The sequence below is a fragment of the Nuphar pumila genome, chromosome 15, assembly GCF_984573655.1.
Source record: "Nuphar pumila chromosome 15, dmNupPumi1.hap1.1, whole genome shotgun sequence".
Lineage (NCBI taxonomy): Eukaryota > Viridiplantae > Streptophyta > Magnoliopsida > Nymphaeales > Nymphaeaceae > Nuphar > Nuphar pumila.
In genome coordinates this window covers 81169958-81192497 of record NC_143263.1, presented here as the reverse complement: position 1 = coordinate 81192497, position 22540 = coordinate 81169958, and the positions used below count along the sequence as shown (strand labels likewise).

Genomic DNA, 22540 nt, shown 5'->3' with positions numbered 1-22540 from the left:
CTGGATGCCAGTGAAATCAACACCCACTGATGCCACTTTCTTGGTATACCAATAACAACAGTTTTGTCTATACACCACTTCCAGGCAAAGTGACAAACTATCCTTAAAACTGTGGCCGAGAGGTGAACCACTTAGTTGGGTTCAGGGGCACAAACACACACAAAATTTTAGTATCCTCACGGTTCCCCAAAATCGCAGTCCATGATTTTTAGAGATATCTAGGAAAAACATTAATTACACCGATTTCTTTTTTTATCTTTTATTAAAAGAATGATTTATTTAACAATACTTGTTTTGCAAATCAACACGCAAAACACAAAAATATTCGTTTCACAAATCAACATATGAAACTTATCACGAGACCTCAGTCCGTTACAATATGAAATAGTGCAATTTAATTCAAAGATTATCAAATTGTTTTTTGCGATGCATAAAGACTAAACATGGATCAACACCTGCTTCAGGCCCACACGGCCTACAGTGGTTCACTTTTGACCACCGATGCATCTAATGCAAAAACCATAATGAGCATGCCACTTATGCAATCATTCAACATGCTCTCAAATGCACACTCATACACACTACATAAGAATGTACAATAATAACAAATTTCGCATGCATATGATCACATGATTGCGAAGATACATATTTCTTTTTATAATTCATATCATGCTTAATATGCAAACATTCATGTGATTATGCAAGAGCAACAAAAAAACCCAAATTTCAGGATTTACATTTTCATTTCATGAATATGTATATAAACAACATTTTATATGTCAAGTTATGCATAACAGTCCAATCATGCAAAAAATCTGCAAATGTACCGACCTGAAAATCTGCATTTTGCATATGTATAATTCTAATATTTAACACGTCTCATATCTATATTTTTCACACCTAATTCTGGCCATAATTATAGGCCTTTCAATTATGCAGATCGTGACATAACTATGCTCATTCAACATACTTGAATCTAGACAAAATTATGCGCATTCATCATACACTCAACATGCATATGTAAATCTGATCCTAAGTCACATGGGTGCGGGTGCGGGGGTGCGGCAGGGCAAAAATGTAAATATATATATATATATATTATATATAATTTTGAAATTTTAACAGTTAACATTATCATAATTTAACATTTAACATTGTCATAATATCATTCATCATGCATACAATATATCAACCTAAATATCAATCAAATAAGTAAAGCAATTACATAAATCAACCTAAATATCAATCAAATAAGTAAAGCAAAAAAGAACTAAATTACATACCAAAAGTAATGGATTTTAATAATTTTCTTCTTGATCATCAAATACATCATTAGAAGGAAGATTGGGCTCAGATAAATCCATGTTTGTCATGTTGAAATCATGGTCTCCCTCGAAGTTACTCTTTTGGGTTTATATCCCAAAATTTGGATGTTCCTTGTCTGCGTTACAAACCCAATTTGAAAATGTTAAATATAATAAAAGTATATTTAAATAAAAAATCTAAAAATTAAAAAAATAAATAATCAAATAACTAATAGAGCAAATTAGTACTTGTATTCATCATTAGTTCGCGAAAGTAGTCTAAGATTTGAATGAATATATACTAAATCCTCTGCACGCTTGCTTGTGAGTTTGTTTCTCATCACGTTGTGGATTTGAGAATATGTGCTTTAATTTTTTTCACAACAAGGTGAACTAGCAAGTTGCGATAGCAATCATAATGCAAGACGTTGAAGAAGAGGTGTTTCTGATCCAAATGTTGACCACTATGTAATAGGATCTATATTATCCTCCTCTCTCGCGAATAATGATGGTCCATATAATCTCGAAGATAAAATTTTTCCAAACTCTTGTGTGACTTGATTTAGAAGATACGCTTCAGGAAAAAGTCTTATTATACACATATTTCTATGTCTTGATAGCTCTGGGTTTAGATTTGGAGGGACACGACCAATACCACCTGCTTGCCACTTTTTTGCATAATATTTTGGATTAAGAGAATGTGCTATGCAATGCAAATGAGTGTTGCTCTTATCCCATATTCTGACTAAAATTGAATAAATATGGTTAAAAAATTCTGAATCATCTAATGCATGATTTTTTTCTTCACGCTTGAAAAAAACTTTTATTTTTTCAATCTTATTATCCCACATTTCATAAATTCTGTGAAACATGGGCTCATTCTTATCAACTTCTCTCAACATTTCCCAAATAGGTTGGGTAAATTGAAGAAAATATACTACTTTGTCCCAAAACTCATCATCAACAATGAATTTCTTAATTTCTTGAGCCTTGACATCATCATCAACACTATAGAATGCCCAATTTTCATCAGTCACCATGCTAACCAAATCATTCTTTACTTTTTTAATCCTCTTCGCCATCACAATGATGGACGCAAAACATGTTTTAGCAACCTTAGCACGATGGTGGTTAACAACAAAATTTCTAATGCTTTTGACATTTCTTTTTAAATCTTCAATCCATGAACATAAAGCATATGCTTGTGATTTTTCTTCTTTTTTGGGGTTGTATATGCTCTTTAGGGTCAGATTTAAGCTGTGTGCTACACAGGGAGTCCAAAAAATATGAGGGTAGTCACTCTCCAAACTCAACGCTGCACTTTTACAAACTGGAGCGTTGTCTGTAATAATTTGTACAATATTTTGATCACCCACTTCTTTTATGACTTCTATAAACAACTCCTTCAAATACTCTGCATTTTTATATTCTCCAGATGCATCAACTGCTTTAAAAAATACTGGGTCAATAAGCGAAGAAACAATGAAATTGATCAATGGATGCCTTTGAATATCTGTTCATCCATCAGACACAAGAGAAACTCCATTTTACTCCCATGACTATTTTTTAATCTCCAACAACCTCTTTACATTTTCCCTCTCTTCTTCAAGAAGTGTGAGTTATATTTTTTTTGAGCTTGGATGTTACAATTTGCCAAGAATGTTACTAAATCCTCCAACAACCTCCACATCTTTGCACATAGCTACTCAAATTACAATTTGCCAAGGATGTTACTAAATCGTTCCATTAAGGATTTCTAGCCGCATTAAATGGGAGTGAACTAGAATAAAAATACCTCCCAACTTTTCAATCCAATTCTTCTCTTCCATATGTATTGAATGCTGCTTGTATCGTTCCTCTACCTTCTACATTGACTTTTTTTTTCCCAGCATCTTCTTGGTGACTTGCAAATGACACACTAACTGCACAAGAATCGGTCATTGTCTTTCTCTTCTCATATTCTTCTTATATTTTCTTGTATTGTCTTCGCATTGCCTCGTCAACTTTTCTACATCCTGAAATGCCATGTTCTGGTATCTTCAACAAATGAGCCTTCACTATTGTGTAAGACACAACAAAATTTCTTTCACAGAGCTTGCATCGAAATCTCTTGTTTCCACCACCTCCTTCTCCAGTTTTTGCAAGTTTATCTACATGTATCCATAGTGGCCCTACCTCATCAGTCCCACTACAACTATCAGCAAAACTAGCAGCAAAACTCAAATGTTGGGATGAGGATGACGCAAGTCCTTTCCCTTTATCCGTCATTTTTATCCTGAAAAAAAAAAAAAAAAATACATTCAAAATTTCAAATCAATTATACAAACATTATCTTGATATAAAATATATATATATATTATATATATATATATCCCCTGCCAAAAACAGGGAGGGACTCAACCCATCCCCTGAAATAAGAGGTAGCAGGGAAGGGGGCTCGACCCCTACCCTGCCGACCCAACAAGAGAGCGAGGGGGGGGGGGGGGGGCTCAACCCTCTCCTCTGCCGAAAACAGAGGAAGCACGGGGGGGGGTCAACCCCTCCCCTGCCGACCCAACAAGAGAGCGAGAGGGTGGGCTCGGCCCCTCCCCTATCGAAAACAGAGGGAGTAGGGGGCTCAATCCCTCCCCTGCCGAAAACAAACAGAGGGAGCACGGGGGGGGGGGGGGGGGGCTTGGCCCCTCCCCTGCTGACCCAACAAGAGAGCGAGAGGGGGGGCTCGGCCCCTCCCCTATCAAAAACAGAGGGAGTAGGGGGCTCAACCCCTCCCCTGCCGAAAACAAACAGAGGGAGCAGGGGGGCTCGGCCCCTCCCCTGCTGACCCAACAAGAGAGCGAGAGGGGGGGCTTGGCCCCTCCCCTGCTGACCCAACAACAGAGCGAGAGGGGGAGTTCAACCCCCTCCCCTGTCGAAAACAGAGGGAGCTCAGCCCCTCCCCTGCCGACCCAACAAGAGAGCGAGAGGGGGGGCTCGACCCCTCCCTTGCCGAAAACAGGGAGGGGTCGAGCCCCTCCCCTGCTGAAATCAGAGGGACCAGGGGGGCCTCGACCCCTCCCCTGCCGACCCAACAAGAGAGCGAGAGGGAGCAGGGGGGGCTCAACCCCTCCCCTGCCGACCCAATATGAGAGCGAGAGGGAGCAGGGGAGCTCGACTCCTCCATTGCCGACACAAGAAGAGAGAGAGAGGGAGCTACATGGTACCTGCGACGAGGGAGAGAAGTAGGTGGTGTCGGGAGGACTCGAGCTGAGCTGCATGGGAGAGGAGAGGAGATTAGGGCAATTTTTTTTTGCCTTAATCCTCCCTTTTCATCATTTTTTTTAACGTCCAAAAAATTAGACAAAAATGACCCTCGGTGCATTGACCGTACCCAAGGTCATGTTGATCGCACACTCACCCGCGTCGCGTTGCGGCGACAACGCGACGCGGGTGCAGCACCTGCTTTGCCGAGTCTCTGTGACTTAGATCTAATCCTACTTGAAGAGTAAATCTAGCCGTATAATATGTAAACATGAACATACATTACATGTGATTCTGAGTAACCCTGAAGTGTTCACTATATATATATATATATATATATATATATATATATTGAACATGTAACATATAGCAATCTGCACATTTATCTATCAGTACGCTTGACGTGTACAAGTCTGGGACTTTAGCAGGTATCCCAATGTATGTAAAATTCTTCTTTTTTTTTCTCTGCTCAGCCGAACTGAGTTCGACTGAGCATGGCAACCTATACCCTTGCCTCTCCGAACCTGGATTGGCTGGGCCCGACAGGCCCTACACCTGCCCCTGACAGGTCCCGAAATATACAATTTTTTCTTTTTTTCATTTGCATGCTTAGCCGGACTGAGTTCGGCTGAGCCTAACAGGCTGCCCACCTGTCCAGCCGAACCCAGGTAGGCTGGGCCTAGCAAGCCACATGCCTGCCCAGCCGAACTCAGGTCGGCTGGGCCTGGCACGCAGCGAAACAACAACAACAACAACAACAACTACGCCTTCATCCCAAAACAATTGGGGTCAGCGATATGAACCAAAAAAGAAATTCATTTTGGGTCTTCCACATGAATCCTTTTTCTCCAATCATTTCTATCCAACGCCATGTCCTCGGTGAGGTACAAAGCATTCATATCCTTTCCTATCATCTCCATCCAAGTCTTCCTAGGCCTACCCCGACCTCTTTTAACTAATATATTTTCCCATTTCTCCAACCTTCTAACTGGAGCATCATTAGGCCTTCGCCGAATATGTCCAAACCACCGTAAACGATTCTCTCGCATCTTATTTTCAATGGGTGCAACACCTACCTTCTTACGTATCTCTTCGTTCCGAATCTTATCTTTTATTGTATTTCCACACATCCATCTAAGCATCCGCATCTCAGCTACACTCATTTTTTTAATATGATGTCGCTTGGCAGCCCAACATTCCGTACCATATAGTAAAGCGGGTCTAATAGTCGTCCTATAAAACTTTCCCTTCAACCGCAATGGCATTCTACGATCGCACAACACTCCAGTAGCACTTTTCCATTTCATCCACCCAACCTTTATCCTATGATTTACATCTCCATCAATTTCTCCATACTTTTGAATGATGGATCCCAAATATTTGAAATAATCATTCACCGGTATATCTTGCTCACCAAGCTTCACTACACTCCCATCACTACTTCGTTGCTTACTAAACCGACATTCCATATATTCAGTCTTACTCTTACTCAACTTAAAACCTCTAGCTTCCAATGTCTGTCTCCATAATTCTAACTTAGCATTAACCCCAGCTCTAGACTCATCAATCAAAACAATATCATCAGCAAACAACATACACCACGGTACATTTTCTTGAATTGATCTCGTAAGCTCATCCATCACTATCACAAATAGGAAAGGGCTTAAAGCAGATCCTTGATGTAACCCAACCGTTATCGGAAAATTGGTTGTCACCCCTCCACAAGTGCGGACATTGGTTACTACTCCTTCATACATATCTTTAATTATACTAATGTACTTGAGAGAAACACCTTTCTTCATCATTGTCCACCAGAGAACGTCCCTAGGTACTCTATCGTATGCCTTCTCTAAATCAATAAAAACCATATGTAAATCTTTGTTCCTCTCTCTATATCTATCAATAAGTTGTCTAAGAAGATGTATAGCTTCCATAGTTGATCTTCCAGGCATAAAACCAAATTGATTCTCCGATATCATGACAACCTTCCTCAACCTAGACTCAATCACCCTCTCTCAAAGTTTCATAGTATGACTCATGAGTTTTATACCACGATAGTTTGTGCAATCTTGTATATCACCCTTATTCTTATATAAAGGCACCAAAGTACTCTTCCTCCACTCATTAGGCATCTTATTTGTTCGCCAAATCAAGTTAAAAAGATTTGTCAACCATTCTAAACCTTTCTCTCCCAAGCATTTCCAAGCCTCGATAGGTATACCATCTGGGCCAACTGCCCTTCTTGATTTCATTTTCTTCAAAGCCTCTGCAATCTCTTTCTTTTGAATCTTGCGCATGAAGTCACGATTTATCTCATGAAAAGGAATGGAGAAGTCTCCAAGATCTTGAGCATGACTATCATTAAATAGCTTATCAAAATAATCTTTCCATCTCTCCTTAATCTCCTCATCTTTGACTAAAACCCTTTGCGTTTCATCTTTGACACATCTAACCATACCCAAATCCTTCGATTTCCTATCTCTCATCTTTGTTAATATTTGTTTTTTTTCCAAACCATAACCACCATAGTACTGTACTCATCCATTTTTTCATATTTCACAACCCCCTTTTAGATTTGTACAGATCTGTCCACCATCATAGTGGACAGATCTGTCCAGATTGGACAACAAGTGCGTTGGGACAGATCTGTCCCATTCTGTTCAGGGTTGAAATGGTCAGATCTGATCGATTATTTCATGGACAGATCTGTCCGCATACACACACACACACACGCACGCACGGATATGCACATAAATTTGAATCAAAGCATGTTGTTATAAGGAAATCGAATCCTAAATCTGAAATAAAACTAGATCATCATGCATATATCGATTTTCCCTACTTTGAATATGGAAAACCGGACCAGATTCATGATTTTCTTTAGAAAATATCGCCTAAATCATATTTAAGCTCTTTTTCCCTATTCAAATAGAAAAAAACGGACCCATACCTTGTCATGAAGCTTGAAAAAAAAGCGATCGGAAGAGCTTCGAATGTTTGGAGAGGAAGATGGCTTCTTCCTTCTTCCCCTTCTCCTTCTCTCCTTCACACGGTCTCTCTCTCTCTTTCTAATACACTAATTTTTTTGTTTAAATAAAGAGTGCCCCTAGAGGGTGATGCCCCTCTAGGGTTTCTCATATGGTGGCACTCTATCTCAAATCCCCCTTTTTCTACCTTTTCTCTAACTTCCTTTTTTTCCTTTTTGTTAAGTTTTTCAAACTCTTACCTTTGTTTAATTTTTTCTAACCTTTTTACTCTCTTTACCTCGTGTCCATGTTGGACTCTTCTAGAGGCTTATCATTAGGTAACTGCTGAAATTCAGAATTAATTACCATTTAATATTAATTATTTATTAATAATTAAATATCCAGAACCTTCTAGAGGGTGCCTTATCCCTCTAGGAGTCTTTTTAATTTTAAATATCTCTAAATTAGACATGTATTTTAAATTTAAAGTTGTATTTTTGTTGGATCTGGATCTGGATCTAAGATCCAAATTCATAACAAAAATCCATTTGGATTTTAAGTTGGATCAGATCCTAATTAATATGGGTCTTGGACTGAGTCTAGATCCATATTAATTTGGATCATATGGATCGAATCTAGTTTGTTCCAAATCTGAACCTGTACTGTTGAGGCATGCTTTTTTTGAAAAATTGCATTTTTGGGCCAACAGTAGCCCGAATTCGGAAAAGTAAAATACCATTGAGCTCAATATTCTAAGACGCATCTAATGGTGTATACTTCAAATTTGGCCTCTGAAATTCACTCGAATTTTGCTTGAATTTAAAGGTTGAAAATAAAACTTTTTATCACCCTTCAATTGGTTCGTTTCGGTCTTTTCAATGAGACCTGGGCCACGCCTAGACTCAATTATCACATCCTAATATTTAGAATTTATCGATTTTTCCTCAACACTTAGCCAAATTTCAGAAATCTGAACATCTAACTAAGTATGAAAATACACGATATTACAAATGAGACCCGATCAGGAAGGTGGAAAATGAAGTTTGTATCGGCATCCATGTTTGCCCCACCAAATAATCATTTTTTCTTTTGCAGTCCAAAGGAAACCAGTTTTCAATAATTGTTTACTTCAAAAGATTGCAACTTTTCCCTCAAGTATATATTATGTCCAAGATTTGATTAATGCTTTCATATTTACACAAACAGGGAATCTGTTTTGTATTTCATGAAAGGAATTGTTTTTCAGCTATAGGTTTTTGCCACTTCAGAAATCTGCATCATGTTTGATAGTTTTTCCTCTAATCCTTTTATGGGCTTGTTTAATGAGCAGGTTATCAGTAAAGAATGCTGCTTAGTAAGTGAAATGGATTCATCTACAAGAAAATGTGTGGCTGGCAATAGAGGTGGACAACATTTTGTATATCTGTACTAAATTGCATTTACTTTATTAATGGTGTTTTATTAGGAAGACAACACGGTTTTATTTGAAGTTTTTGACAATCAGAAACATTGGCTGGAGTTGGAGCATCTCAAGATGCAAGGATGGCAGAGAATGCTGAAACAAATCAAGAAACTCATGGGCAACAGGGCAGTCAGGCTGACTCTGATATTGCTCACATTTCCAGGAGAGAAATTTCTATTGACAAGTTGAAGCACACTGTCAACATGCTGAATTTCCAGTCAGAAGTTTCAGAAGAAGGCCACCCACATAGCATTGCTGTTCCTGGACATTCAGGTCTTCACATTAATAACACTACAGATCAAACTGCTGGAGTTAAGAGAGTGATTACAGGAACTTCAGTCACTGACTGGACAGATGAACAAATTGATGAGCTTTTATCTAATTGTGAAGATATGTTCGAGTTTATGAAGTCAGCCATCCATGAGAGCTAGGATGATCCAATTTTTGAATTGTAAATATTTCAAGGATGCCTGTGAAATCCTTTTTTGTTGGGCTGGTCAACCCCCAAAAAAGGGTGGAGCTATTTTAGTGAAGTACTGACTTTGTTATCATGGTTGGAATTTTGGGGCGGTTTCAGATAAATCTTGAGATCTATGTCCATTAATTGGCAGGATCCACACTACCACAAAAATAAATGTGCTTGGTATGTCTGATAGGTGCAGCTTAAAACTTAACATGCTGTAAATAGAGTGAATTTCATGACTTTAGTGATCTTATGAAACGAGGCATATTTTCTCACCATGGAAATCACGACATTGTCTACTGCAACCATAACTACAACTACAACCATTATTAAGCTCTGTTTGGGAGCCTTGAATCAGAGGTTATGTGGTTTCCCCAGTGCTTTCATGCTCTCGGTTGTTTGGTAGCAATGGTGTTGCCAAAACACTGCATTGGGAAGGGTGTTGGCAGCCCCAACACAATATTTCAACACCATGTACAAAAGGATGTTTTTGGCAACTCCATCCTCAACACCACATTTTGGTTGCACATGTAAAATGGTGTTTCCATCTCAATTCAAGGCTCCCAAATAGGGCCCTGTTGTCATCATTGTCCTTGTTCTTGTTGTTGCTGCTGCTATTGGCTTTGATATTTCATATTTTCTAGGATTTTCTTGTCTTCATGTAATGCACATTCATGGCTCAATCAACTTGTTTAATTTTCCCCCTGCAGTTTTGAGTTGGTCCAACTTTTGGCTGATATCGAGAATTTGATTGCCTGAAACTGTTGAGCACTTGAAGGAAAAGTTTTGCTATGCTATGGCACCATGTAATTATTTCACTATCTTAAAAAATGAACTTGAGAAGATGCATCGGCTGCTTATGAAAGACATCTAAGTTGCTATGTTCCCTCTGCAAAAGGACACTTCAAGGCCTTTGTTTCATGGGAATGTTTGGAGCATCATGTGAAAGGGTGAGCAAGTCTGAATTTCATCAATTCTACCACTTGCAATTTTTTGAAGTTGGATTTCAACCTGCAACTGGTAGGTATCAACCAAACTGGATCCCTTTAACTTCTTTTAGTCACCTCTATTTTGACTGTCAATCTCATGTGGCCAAGTCAACCTATCAAGCAGTTAAAGTGGTTTTGAGTAAAATCTTTTCTCAAAAACCTTGTTTCTACTGTGATTAAGTTTTTGACCTACAAGTCAAGTTTTTTGGTTCTTGGCTTGGAAGATAAAGATGTTAACTAACAAACAAAACAACATTCAGATCTGATATGGAAGTTAAAAGTTAACAGATTGTGAACATTAAATTGTTCAGATAATAGTCCTGTACAGTAAGGAATTTTGTCATCTAGAGCATTGACATTGTGAGAGAATGATCCTCGGCTACACATCCCTTAATCTTCCTACACCATGTTGGACTTGGTAAGCAGGAGCTCTGATGGATCCAGCTCTCAGGTGAGGTGCCTAAGTGAGAGTTCTGCCAGATTTACATGAAGAAGTCTCCTAGAGCATTAGATGCCTTAGGTGGGGGTTTGGAGCATAAAAGCAATGCATACTTAAATGATTTTGTTTTTTAATTATTTTTATATTGCATCTTACCTAAATCTACTAGTTTCTTCATTATTCATAACAGTTCTCATTATGACTATTGATACACAAGCTAATATAGTCACATATGCTTTTTTAACAGGCATTTGCTGCAATTGGTTGGGTAAACCAGAAACCTATTAACAGATAGGAACACAGTCCCCCTAGTTCCCCATAATGAGAAAATACTTTATAGCAAAAAGCATTTAGAATTTAGGATTACAAAAAAATACATTTGTTTTAAAATCTAGAAGCAATAAAATTTTTTATTTGAAAATCTGTTTCTTGCAGGTCAAATGCTTCAATCATCTGTTCAACACTGTATTACATGATGTAAAGTATATTTAAAATATATATTTTTCTACTTAACAAGCTTATATGAGTACTGTGTAACACTTGTTCATGTCAGCTTGCCAAGTTTCAAACCTCTTTGCAAACTGAACCTGAACCTTCGCTAGAAATGTATCTTGGATCTCGACCTACTTCCCTGAGGACCATCAATCAGTTCCGGATCCAATCCACTCAGAAAACTATGGTTGTAGTTAGGGCTGTCGACTGTTCGTGTATGAATTGATACCGTGCTGTATATAACCTAATAGTTAGTTGAGTCGGGTTGTAAGATCCGGCTAGTATATGGACTTGGCATGCTTTATAAATTTCAAATCTGACTCTGGTCTGGCTTGAGTTCCATTGATATCAGGATTTTTTCTACATAAAATATATAAATAGTAAAATATTTTATTTTATTGAGCCTAATTTTAACGTCAGGAGCCTGAACCTAGATTTGGTCTGGTCCTGACTAAGCCAAGTTGGTTAGACCAATGTTATCAGTGTGGGCCTGTATCGGCCGATACACATTGTATCTGCAGAAATTCAATATGCTGCAGGCCTGAATCAGCTATTTTTAATAAATGTAAAAATACCAAAAAATACTTTTTTAACATTATTAAATTATTACTATTTTTGGGCCGATATGAATCGGCGGCCCAACTATTCAGGGCCGATATTGACAACATTGGAGACCCTTATATCGACCTGGTCTCAGCAGTCAGCACCTCAAAGATGGATCTGGATCTATATCAAATCCAACCTGTTGTGGTACTAGAAAAACCAAAATTGAGAAAAATAGGGATGGCAGTGAACGAGGCGGAGGCGGGGGACAAGGTCTCCACTCCCACTCTGTCTTAAAATCCTTCCCTCCATCCTTGTAGGGGTCTTGAGTTTAACTTCCATTCCTGTTTCATGTCCTCCATCCCCGGTCCAAATGGGATGAGGCAGGACAGGGTCCCGTTTCCTCTTGATCCACTGCCATACCTAAAGAAGAATCAAAAACGGGACTGAGCGGGGCAAAGCAAAGATTAGAGATGAAAACGGGGCAGGGAAAAGCGTAAGTCCATTCCCACATTCATCCCTGCATGGGTTTTGATTTTAACCTCCATCCCTGCCTCCAACCATTTCATCTCCACCATCTCCTATCCAAAAAGGGCAAGGTGCGGGGGACAAGGTCTTCACCCCCGCCCCGTCTCAAAATCCGAACCTCCATCACCACACAAGGATGGATTTTAACCTCCACCCCCCACCTCCATCCCCGTTTCATGTCCTCCATCCCCAGTCCAAACGGGGCCGAGGTAGGGCGGGGCCCCATTTCCCCCTTGGTCTATTGTCATCCCTTAGAAGGATGGGGATGGAGCGGGGCGGGGCAAGGTGGGGGTAAGGCGGCGATCGAGATAGGGACGGGTGGGGCGGGGGAAAGTGTAAGTCCATCTCCGCCTTCATCCCCGATGGATTTTAACCTTCATCCCCCCCTCCATCCCCGTTTCATGCCCTTAATCCCCAGTCCAAACGGGGCGGGGCTCCGGTTTCCCCCGGTCCACTGCCATCCCTAGGTGCGGCCCCGTTTTCCCGGGTCCATTAGCCAAAGTTCAACGGAGCTGAAAACTTTAGAACGAAATTACCAACGTGCCCCTGAGTCAACGAAACTAGCAATTGCGTCAAACTCCCTGTTTTTGTATTCAGCGTTGTGAACGTGACCGAAGAAGAATCTGGCACCAACCCACGATATGCACCTTAATAATACGGCACCCTTCTAGATAATATATCGAATCTGCCACTATTGTGCCAACAGATCGGTTCTAATTCCAACAAACCTCAAAGGTGGACCCGGTTTTAGTTTTTCACATCCTAATCAGGAAAAATCAAATTTATAAATGAAAAAAAAATGATAGCGGTTGTTGGGTACATGACTAGCGGATCACCAGACCATAGCCTAGTCTAGGCTGACTTAGCAAATGCTAGCGAATTTAGCTTGAGTGTGCCAATAATCCTACTACCCAATGTATTTTGGATAAGGTTTTTGGTGATTCTAAAATTACCGACCCAAATAATAAGCAAATCTGATTCAGACATCCAAATGTTCCATCGGTCCCAATATGGGAAAACCAATATCCGAACCATTTTCATTATCAAAGCTTGGGTCGTCTCATGGATCTGCCTATTTGCTCCGAATTCGCTAAAGGCGATGGCTTACCATCGTAATTCTTAACATAACTAAGCCCAGAATTCAATTTTTTTTCTTTTTTCTCCATCCGAAATAGGTCGCCTATAAATACTCTCCTTCCGGCATATCCAATTATCCATGTATATATATATATATATATATATATATATATATATATATATATATATATATATATATATATATATATATATATATATATATATACAGTGAGAGAGAGAAAAGAAGAGGAAGAAGAAGAGATGGCGATGAGACTCATAGAGTGCTGCATCAGCGACGTAGGGAGCCGAGCGTGCCGAGCCATCTTCCCTAGCTCGAGGCTTCTGAATTACCGGAGCAGGTCGTCGGGTTCGTCGCGGAAGAAGGAGGGCAAGAACGACAGCGGCCTCGGGGAGCTCATCGAGATCGAGGTTATCGAAGGGTCGGACCTCGCCGAAGAGGTGAAGCGGCTCGAGGACGCCATCCACGCCATCATAATCCGGCAGGCCGCGCCGGAATGGCTCCCGTTCAGGCCGGGGTCTTCGTACTGGGTCCCGCCTCGCAAGAGCACGTCGGCGGCCGTGTCGATGAACCTCGCGGATCTGATCGGGAGGATGGTGAATCCGATGACGAAGGAGGAGTCTCTGTCTTTCACCACGGCGAGGGGATGGCCTTCTTATTCCTATTACATCGAAGGTTCTTCTCTTTGACCTTTCCCTATTAAGTTTTCCACTTTTCTCCGGAAATTCGTTGCTATCAATGCATGAAAGTTGGATTTTTTTACCGAGGAAAGGGTTCGATAAGGTTTGAAGCTTGCTTAGGAAGATTAGATTGATCTTTTTTCCTTTTTTTTTTGTAATTTTTCTGCGTCACAAAACTGAAATCTTCCGAAAGAAAATAAACGTCGTAATGCGTGTGCGATTACGGATATCAGATCTTTCTTTATGACAAAAAGTTATGGAGACTGATGCTGCAGTTACCGTTTCGAAGTTAGTTTTTTTTTAACTAAATGAATATTGTAAAGCGGTCTGAAGTTGTAGCTATTAGGTCTTGTGTTTGAGAATTCAGTAAACGTTTGATCTTTTGTTTTATAAATGCTCTGTGCACATGTTTAACATTCAAAAGCCTTTCCTTTTAAGTTCTATTGGGGATTTTATTTGAATATTTTGATCTTCGTTCTATGAAATTGTCCCGAATTTATAATTTAAAAAAGGCGTTTTTTTTTTGTTTCTTCTATTGAAATCTCATGTCGGTCTGATCAGTTTACGGATAACTATCGTTTGATGACTACTTGGTGATGTAAGTGATTCCAAGTCTTTTACTATATTATTAATGCAAGGCCCTTCTTTTCTTCAAAATCATAAAGTAAATTATGGAGATTTGAGGTTTTAGAATGAAGTTTGATTTTTTCTTGCAAATCACTTTGAGAACTTCTCATTGAAGTAAAACGTTGGCTGTTCTTTTCCTCATTTGTCTTTCCTTAACAATAGTTATTCAGACGTGAAGTAGAGATGTAGTATTCTGCGTGGTGGTTGGGCTTTTCCTTCGATGTGATTTTTTTTTTCTGAGCAAAATAATGTGAAAGGTTGCTCTTTGAAATTTTTGTTCGAAAGGCATACATTCTATTATGAAGTTCAATGTTTTGTCCTCGTTTATGTGACGGCATCTGATTCAGTTATTGATTTTGAATACTGATCATTGAATCATTCCAGTTTGAATCTTTTCAAGTTAGGAGGCCATATAAGACATGGATAGCTGTACTCTTAATGCGAATGAGGTGTAAACTTGGCAACAAGAAGAATGTAGATTTAGTTTTTTTTTTTGTCCTAGCCAAGGGAAAAGACGGTCGTGAACCCTTGAATGATCATAATGATGCATTTTTTCTGTTGGGAAGTTGCACATAAGCCCCAAACCGTCTATCTTTTTTTTGGACAATCTCTATGCCCCAAAGCATTATTCTAAGTTCCAGGGAATTCAAAGTACTCAGCAGTTAGGAAGAAAATTGTTAATGATAGAACTATTCCATGAGCAAGATGAGGTCCCAATCATTGGAAGTGCTAATTTGTTGACATGTAGGGTCTGGAGTATCATTTGAAGAGATGACTTTGGGGTTCTGTCAATCTCTTTTTTTGCAATATGAGATCCCAGTTTAAGTGGGTATGTTTATTACTGGCTTTTGAGGAGGCTAGGGTTTTAATTTTGTAAATTTGGATGTAGTAACATGTAATGTATGTGATTAAGAATATTGAAAAATTGCATTTTCTTGCTGCTATGCTTATATTTTATTTACAAAAGTTTTAGATGCCTTTCAGTTGCATGATGCTAATGCTAAGAGTATGCATATGGCTGGTGCTAGAATTGGCACGTCTGACTGTTGAGAAAATCTAAACTTGGATCAGGGAATCATAAGAGGCAAGCGGATGGTGATCTTAAGTCATTTATATATGTGCACAGACCAGAGATGACATTGTATGAGTTTTAATTCCACTACATTTATATAGTTAAGAGGGTTTGGCTTGATGACGCAAAATTGTGAGGATGTAGATGAGCATGAATGGCCTGAACAGATGAATCTCAAGAATACTTTTCCATTACTGACACATGTTTCTTGTGTAAATGTTGCCTAACCTCCTCTCTGCATTTGCATCCTTTCAAATGTGCCATCTTCTTAAAGTCTTTCACTCTAGATCGCTGCTTCCTCCACAAATTCCCTGTTCCCTATTTACCAACCAACCACTTTGTTACTTGTCCATCTAACTGGACCTTCACTTTGTATGCTGCCTTTATCCATGACCCTGGAAACCATTAATGTGGTAAAAAATCTTGCCTTCCTTGAATTGATTGAAAAATGTTCAAGTACTTTTAGTCAATAGGAATTGTCTGGGACAGATTTAGATTGCCAACTTGGAGATTTATAGCCAAATTTCAAACTCCGCCTGAAGGGCTAAGTATGGATGCCTGATAGTCCAAGTCCGACATTATCTGTGCTCATTCAAAGCCCACTGATGAATCTAAATTTTGGGACAGAATTTAGATTGTAAACTTGGAGATTCAGAGCCAAATTTGAAAGCATGGTGAAGTATTGAGGTATAGGTTCCTAGTAGTCCACATGCAACATTATTTGTGCTCCTTCTTTTTGGTTTAAAAGATCATCTTGGTGACAAGGCATACCTTTTATCTTCTTTAAGTACTCCACTAAGTCTGCATAAAGCTTGACTGTTTTTATAATTTAGTGATATATTTGATGTGCACTGGATCCCCTTTTTTGTGCTTATGTTTTCGAAGATTGCATTCTTAACATATACTTCAAATCGTCGTTCTAAGCTACATTGACTTCTCTCTGAGATGTACTAAGATTGATTTTAATATTCAACTTTGTTTTTCATTAGCACACCACAGGAGTTAACATTTGTATAGTGCTTTATGGTTGCATTGTTTTTGGAGTCATCATTCTGGTTCATACACTGTTGAAATTTGTGTTCTCTAGAATTTAAGTTGATGTTATTCATCTTCTCTAAAGTTATTAACAACATGCTAATTTATTTATAGGTGCATCTCCTCATTCAGTGGAGACCATCTCGAAACAGATGGCAAAATCTGATGAGGAAGAGGGATAAACTTTTCAGCAAAGCTCCTGAAGTAAAAATGATTTTTTTCCCTTTTTTCATTAGTGCTAGGAGCATGTTACTATGGTTACTTGGATTGATTTATCTTGCATTGAGAAAGTATGCATTGAAATTCATTTTCATGCCATCTGCCGAATATTACAATATAGTATCTTGCTTGGTATTGCTTTCTTATGACTTTGAATATGTTATTGTATTTTTGTTTATTCCATTCTAAGGCGTATTTATGATTTTGAGGCGTTGAGTAATGTATTTTGGTTGCGTGAATACATGTAGACATGGAAGTGCATACTCACGTGCACATGATGTTTGGAGGGAGAACTCGTATTGTCACTAATCATTTCTGTTACTGATGTTGAAAGAATGAACAGAAAAGATCATTAGAAATTTGTTATAGAATAGATCTTTTTCTGCAAACTGAGGGTTGTTGCTTCCTTTGGTTCAGCTCTGTTAGGCTTGTTAAACTGGGATCCACATTATGTTTGGTCCTTTTTATGTCAAATATCACTTTGTAAGGTATATCATGAGGTGTTATGTCTCTCAAGCATTTCTTGTGTGCAAGACCCACCATTTCTCTTTTTCATATATTGTAATAGTACAAAAGATTATAGTATTTTTTATTGGTCCTCTTTAGTAAGTGAGCCGTCATGTCTCAAACTGAGTGGTATCTCATGTTTGTAATGGTGCAGTGTGAAACATATGAGTGTGAGTGTGTGAAGAATATGGTGTGGGGATATGTTGAGAATGTGAAGAAAAAGAAAGAGTATGAAGTTAGGAGATCAGGGAGAAAGAAAGAAGGTTAAGTAAATAATAGGGCAGGAAAAACGATACATCTATTCACTCTGACTCACAGTCATCTAAGTATTCACACTATAGCGGTCTATAGACAGAAATGGCCTTTTGTACAAACTAAAATACAAAACAGTATCAAATGGGTAAAGGACCAGATTACCCCTGCACAAACAGAAACTATGTCATTCTTTCTAACAGCACGGGCCTGGCTGGAGCTTGTGTCAAGTTGAACCCACAAAGCATGAGCTGGCAAGCTCTGTTCTTTTGGCTTCTCTGTCTTGTATTTTGTGCTTTGTGTGTGTTGAATAAAACATGGTTTTAAAACTCACCGAGTCAACTTGGTGACTCGGCTCGGCTCGGCCCTCCAACGAGTCAACTCGGCAAGCTAAACTCGTTCTGCGAAAACTCGGCCTGACTCGGGTTGACTCGGGTTGACTCGGGCTGACTCGGGCGAGTTTTGGACACTTTTTTCTTTTTTCATTTTTCAAAGGCTATGGGCATTTTTTTCATATGTAAGTGTTCATTTTTCAAAGAACAAATAGCATAATAACAATAGGCTTACCAACTTAATATAAAATCACAAAATTAGTAAAAGTCAATCAAATTTCACATGTCCATCATTCATTCCTTTTGGTAGCTCCAGGTAAGGAATCAAACCCAGTACCCCTCAATGAACATAGAGTGAATCCACTAATCCAGCTAACATAACTGATCCCTCATGCAACCATCTCTGAGACCTACACAATAGTTGGCAGCCAGCCTATTCAAAACCAACAGCATAAAATGCCCACATTTATCATTATAATATATATACATCACAGCATTCTCATTATCCAAAGCTTATATGCATTTTATGTGCAGATATATAAGGCATGGTCCAATCAACTCTACATCAGAAACACACTTACAAATATCAAGATAAAGTTCAATGTTCCCAAAAATTTGCAAGGATTTTCTGAGGCCCTGCAACACAACAGCTATGTCCATATATTCAGGATGTAAACCATGATCGAGCATGGCTATTAAAGTTCTTGAAGTTAGTAATTAAGTCATTCTTTATATATTGTCTTGAAAGACTTGCTCCTGCTTGTGTAGTTTCTTTAGTAAATGTGAGATTTGAATTAAGAGCAGTTTTACTTGATGTTATTTTACTTATTAATCAATTAAACTAATAATTAAGTCATTCTACAAACCTTTATATGTTTAAATGACAATTTATATATTGTCTTTGTTTTAAAATCAAAAGTTAACAAAACCCGGTCCGAGTCACCGAGTTGACCCGCCGAGTCACGAGTCAATAAAGAACGAGTCGAGTTCCGAGTCACGGGTTTTAAAACCTTGGAATAAAAACTGAAGGGCTTGAGTATGCTTTAGGAGAGATCCATACATGTAATATAATTTTAGTCAGCAATCTGAAAGGGCTCCAAACCTTTGTTCTTGTGAATCAAAAAACAAAATTCTGTTAACCAATTAAAACAATCTCTCTCTCTCTCTCTATATATATATATATATATATATATATATATATATATATATATATATATGTCATAGACACACACACACTAATGGATAAGAAATTGAAAATAACTGAAGATAAATTCTTTCTCTAACAAGACATGAAATTCCACATACGATCAAGAAAAGAGTACCTATAAGAACATGACAACCATGAAAGCCAATTGCTAAGGAAAAGATAGAACAATGAATACTATTTGAAATAATGGAAGGTGCTTGGTAATATTTCATCCCTTGAAAGCCAGTAGATACCATTGGAAGTGAAACCGTAGCTAGACAAAAAAGGCCTTGCCGAAAAAGCAAACCCACCTTTTTGCACCAACATACAAGCTCCTTGTCCTTCGTTGCAGCAGCTCAAAAACAATCAGGTGAGGGTGACTTTTTCTTATGTTTTCTGAAATAACGTCCTTTTCGGAGCAACCCTCTCTACTATCATAATAGATCTTAAACTCATTTCATAACTAAAACTCAGTTGCTGATTTCTGGGTGGAAGATTTTTAGTGAAGAACAAAAATCAAGAATTTTCCTCTCTCTCTATCTCTCGCCCTCTCTTCCTGTACCAAAGATGAGGATGCATTTTTATGAATGGGGGCAACAGATTCAAACAGTTTACATGATTGAGGGGAGGGTGATGGTGTACATATTTATAGATAGAAGTAAATAAGGTAGGTTTTTAAGAGAGGTAGGCTTCTCTCTTTCTTTTTTTCCATATTTTGTGGTGTGTGGGAGAAGATAAGGGTAGGTCTGCAATTGCAGTGTAAATAATGGTAGCTTTTAACAGAATGAGACTTTCGTCCTTTTCAGTTGAACTTTTTATCATATGATTGATGCTTTTTCTATTATTACTATTTTTTAAAAAAAATTCCCCTTAGTTTTATTTATGATGATTTTGTGGGAAGCATTTATAGAATTAAATGAATCCTCATATTCTGTTCTAAAGGATTGCAGATTCTTTGAATGGTTGCTCTGTTGAGGAGGAATATGGAATTAGGATGTCCAAGGGGAGCTATTTTTTTTCCTAAATATATGTTGGGGATCTAATTTAAGAAGATGCTTCTTCTTCCCTATAGAATAGACAAACCTACATGTTTGTGGTCATGATGATCAAGAGTGCATACTTTTCCTTCAGAATCATTTTTTTCCTGCAGAGATCATTCCAGCATTATAGAGTCTAGAATCCAGATCCTTATTATTTGTCCCATGGTTTCCTAAGGCGGTGTTTGCATCTCAGGATAAACACCACATGGGCAGAATGCATGTCGTTTGTTCTGGACTTGCCAGGGACGTCCTGTGACTTAGTTTGTGCTGTCTTGAACACTGTGTGCCCTGCACATCAAACGCGGAACAGCTCCCGGGCAGGGATCGACCGGTCCCCGCACGGGTGTGTGCCATGTATCAAATACTCCCTAAACCTAAAGTTCTTGTGCAAAACAATGGCTAACTCCTGTTAACTTTTTAATAATATTGCGGTGCCCGGATATCCCTAACAGGCCCTGTCATGAAAGACCTAAATGTCTTATTCTATGTCCACTCAAGTTTTGGTGATAATGCATCAATGTCTTCTGGTATCATTTACGTAATTAAAGAATTGATCATGGAAAATTTTCAAGCCTTGTTGGATACCACAACAAGTTTGATTTATTGGGCAGTTACTTTCTGCAGTGAGAATAAATTAATGTATAACATGTGTGCAACTTTTGGACCCCATACATCTCTGTCTTTTGCCAGTTTCATGTGGTCTTATGTTTTGTTGACATGGTCTTTCCTTTTATGACCTTCACTGAAGGAAAAGACCTTTTGAGTGCAAAGTCCCTGAACCTGACATCTATTATATGTTCATGCATCGGTGTTAGAGTTTTCTGGATCCACATGTAGATTTGGTTGTAATCTGCTTTATGTTTATCTTAAACTGATGGGCTTAATGATGCAAAAAGTTCTTTTACATGATCCTTTGGATAAGACCAATGCATGGATTCTTACGTTCCTTGTTTCTTCTCATATCTTGTGCTGAGAAGTTTGTAAATCTATCCTGTAACTTAAGAGTTAGAAAAGATTGAATTATCACTTGCATTGGTTACATGAAATTTACCTCGTGTCTAATCTGATTAGTTCTGTTGCAAAATGCAGGAACTGGAGCTGCATGAACTGTCACCTTCTGATCTCTTCTGAATGATGTCCATGATGTCACTGCAAATAGTTTGGCCTCTCTTGTTTGGTTCACTTTGTAACTTTCATATGTACAGCAAATCAGTTTAGGAGCTACATCATTATCTTCTGCTAATGTCTGTAAATTTATGCTCTCTCAATTTATAGTCTGCTTTGCTCATTGCATTTATGGCTCTGAAATTGTCATTAGCTTCCTTACCACGTTATTTCTTTTACTTGAAATTCCTGAATTATCTGTGTTTGCAAAACACATTAAGCAGGGGAGGAAATGTAGTTTTGCCATAGTTACCAGGAAATGAGATGGATACAAGAAGAGATGCGTGAAGCGGAAGCAGGAAGCGAGTGTTAAAAAGTAGTCTGTAGTGGGAAGCGGGATATGATTATGAAGCAGTGCATGAGAAATGAAAAGGAATCTCATATGAAGCGTGGGCCGAAGTAAATAAGAAATGATGTGAACACGTACAAAACAATATAAAACCAATATGCAAGTTTGTGATAAGAAAATTCTAATTTTTTAATATGAAAAATGTAGAAAGTGAGGGAGTAACAAGTGAGAAGTGACAAGAAGCGAGAGAAATATGGTGCCAAAGAGAATTGATTTGGGAAGTGAAAAGAAAGCTGGATTTCTCCTAAAAGGAATAAAGTTTCTTATATTTTGGAAGCGGGTTTTCCAAAGCTTTCCCTCCTTTAGGGGGAGGAGTTTTTTGCTTCTGAAGCGATCTTCCTCATGTGGCAAGCGGGTTTCCCAAAGCTCCCCCTCCTTTTGGCAACTATGAGTTTTGTAGTTCTTAAAGAAAAGGAATGAGCATGTCCAGGTTACTCAGATATGGAAATTTAGAGAGATGAATTCTGTTTTGATATTTTTTGGATTGAGAATTCAATTTTTCATGTGAATTCTCCTTCATAGTATGTTAAATTGCAAACACGGCTTCCTTTTCATAAT

General features: G+C 38.5%; 1 protein-coding gene across 2 annotated transcripts; it reads left to right on the top strand.

The window, feature by feature from the left end:
- Window positions 1-13717: 13717 nt before the first annotated feature.
- LOC149815752 (uncharacterized) lies at window positions 13718-21762 on the top strand. Of its 2 annotated transcripts, XM_089989166.1 has the most exons (3): window positions 13719-14194; window positions 17048-17137; window positions 21559-21762. In XM_089989166.1, the coding sequence occupies exons 1-2, from the start codon at window positions 13762-13764 to the stop codon at window positions 17113-17115; spliced, it is 501 nt and encodes a 166-aa protein (XP_089845292.1). In that variant the 5' UTR covers window positions 13719-13761; the 3' UTR covers window positions 17116-17137; window positions 21559-21762. The 2 variants fall into 2 exon arrangements, with proteins under 2 accessions (XP_089845293.1, XP_089845292.1); XM_089989167.1 differs by lacking the exon at window positions 17048-17137 and having other exon boundaries at window positions 13718-14194.
- Window positions 21763-22540: the final 778 nt, after the last annotated feature.

Coding starts and splice junctions, on each gene's coding strand:
- LOC149815752 (XM_089989166.1), top strand. CDS start 13,762: ATGGCGATGAGACTCATAGAGTGCTGCATCAGCGACGTAGGGAGCCGA. Junction 14,195..17,047: donor TTATTCCTATTACATCGAAG/GTTCTTCTCTTT, acceptor ATTTATTTATAG/GTGCATCTCCTCATTCAGTG.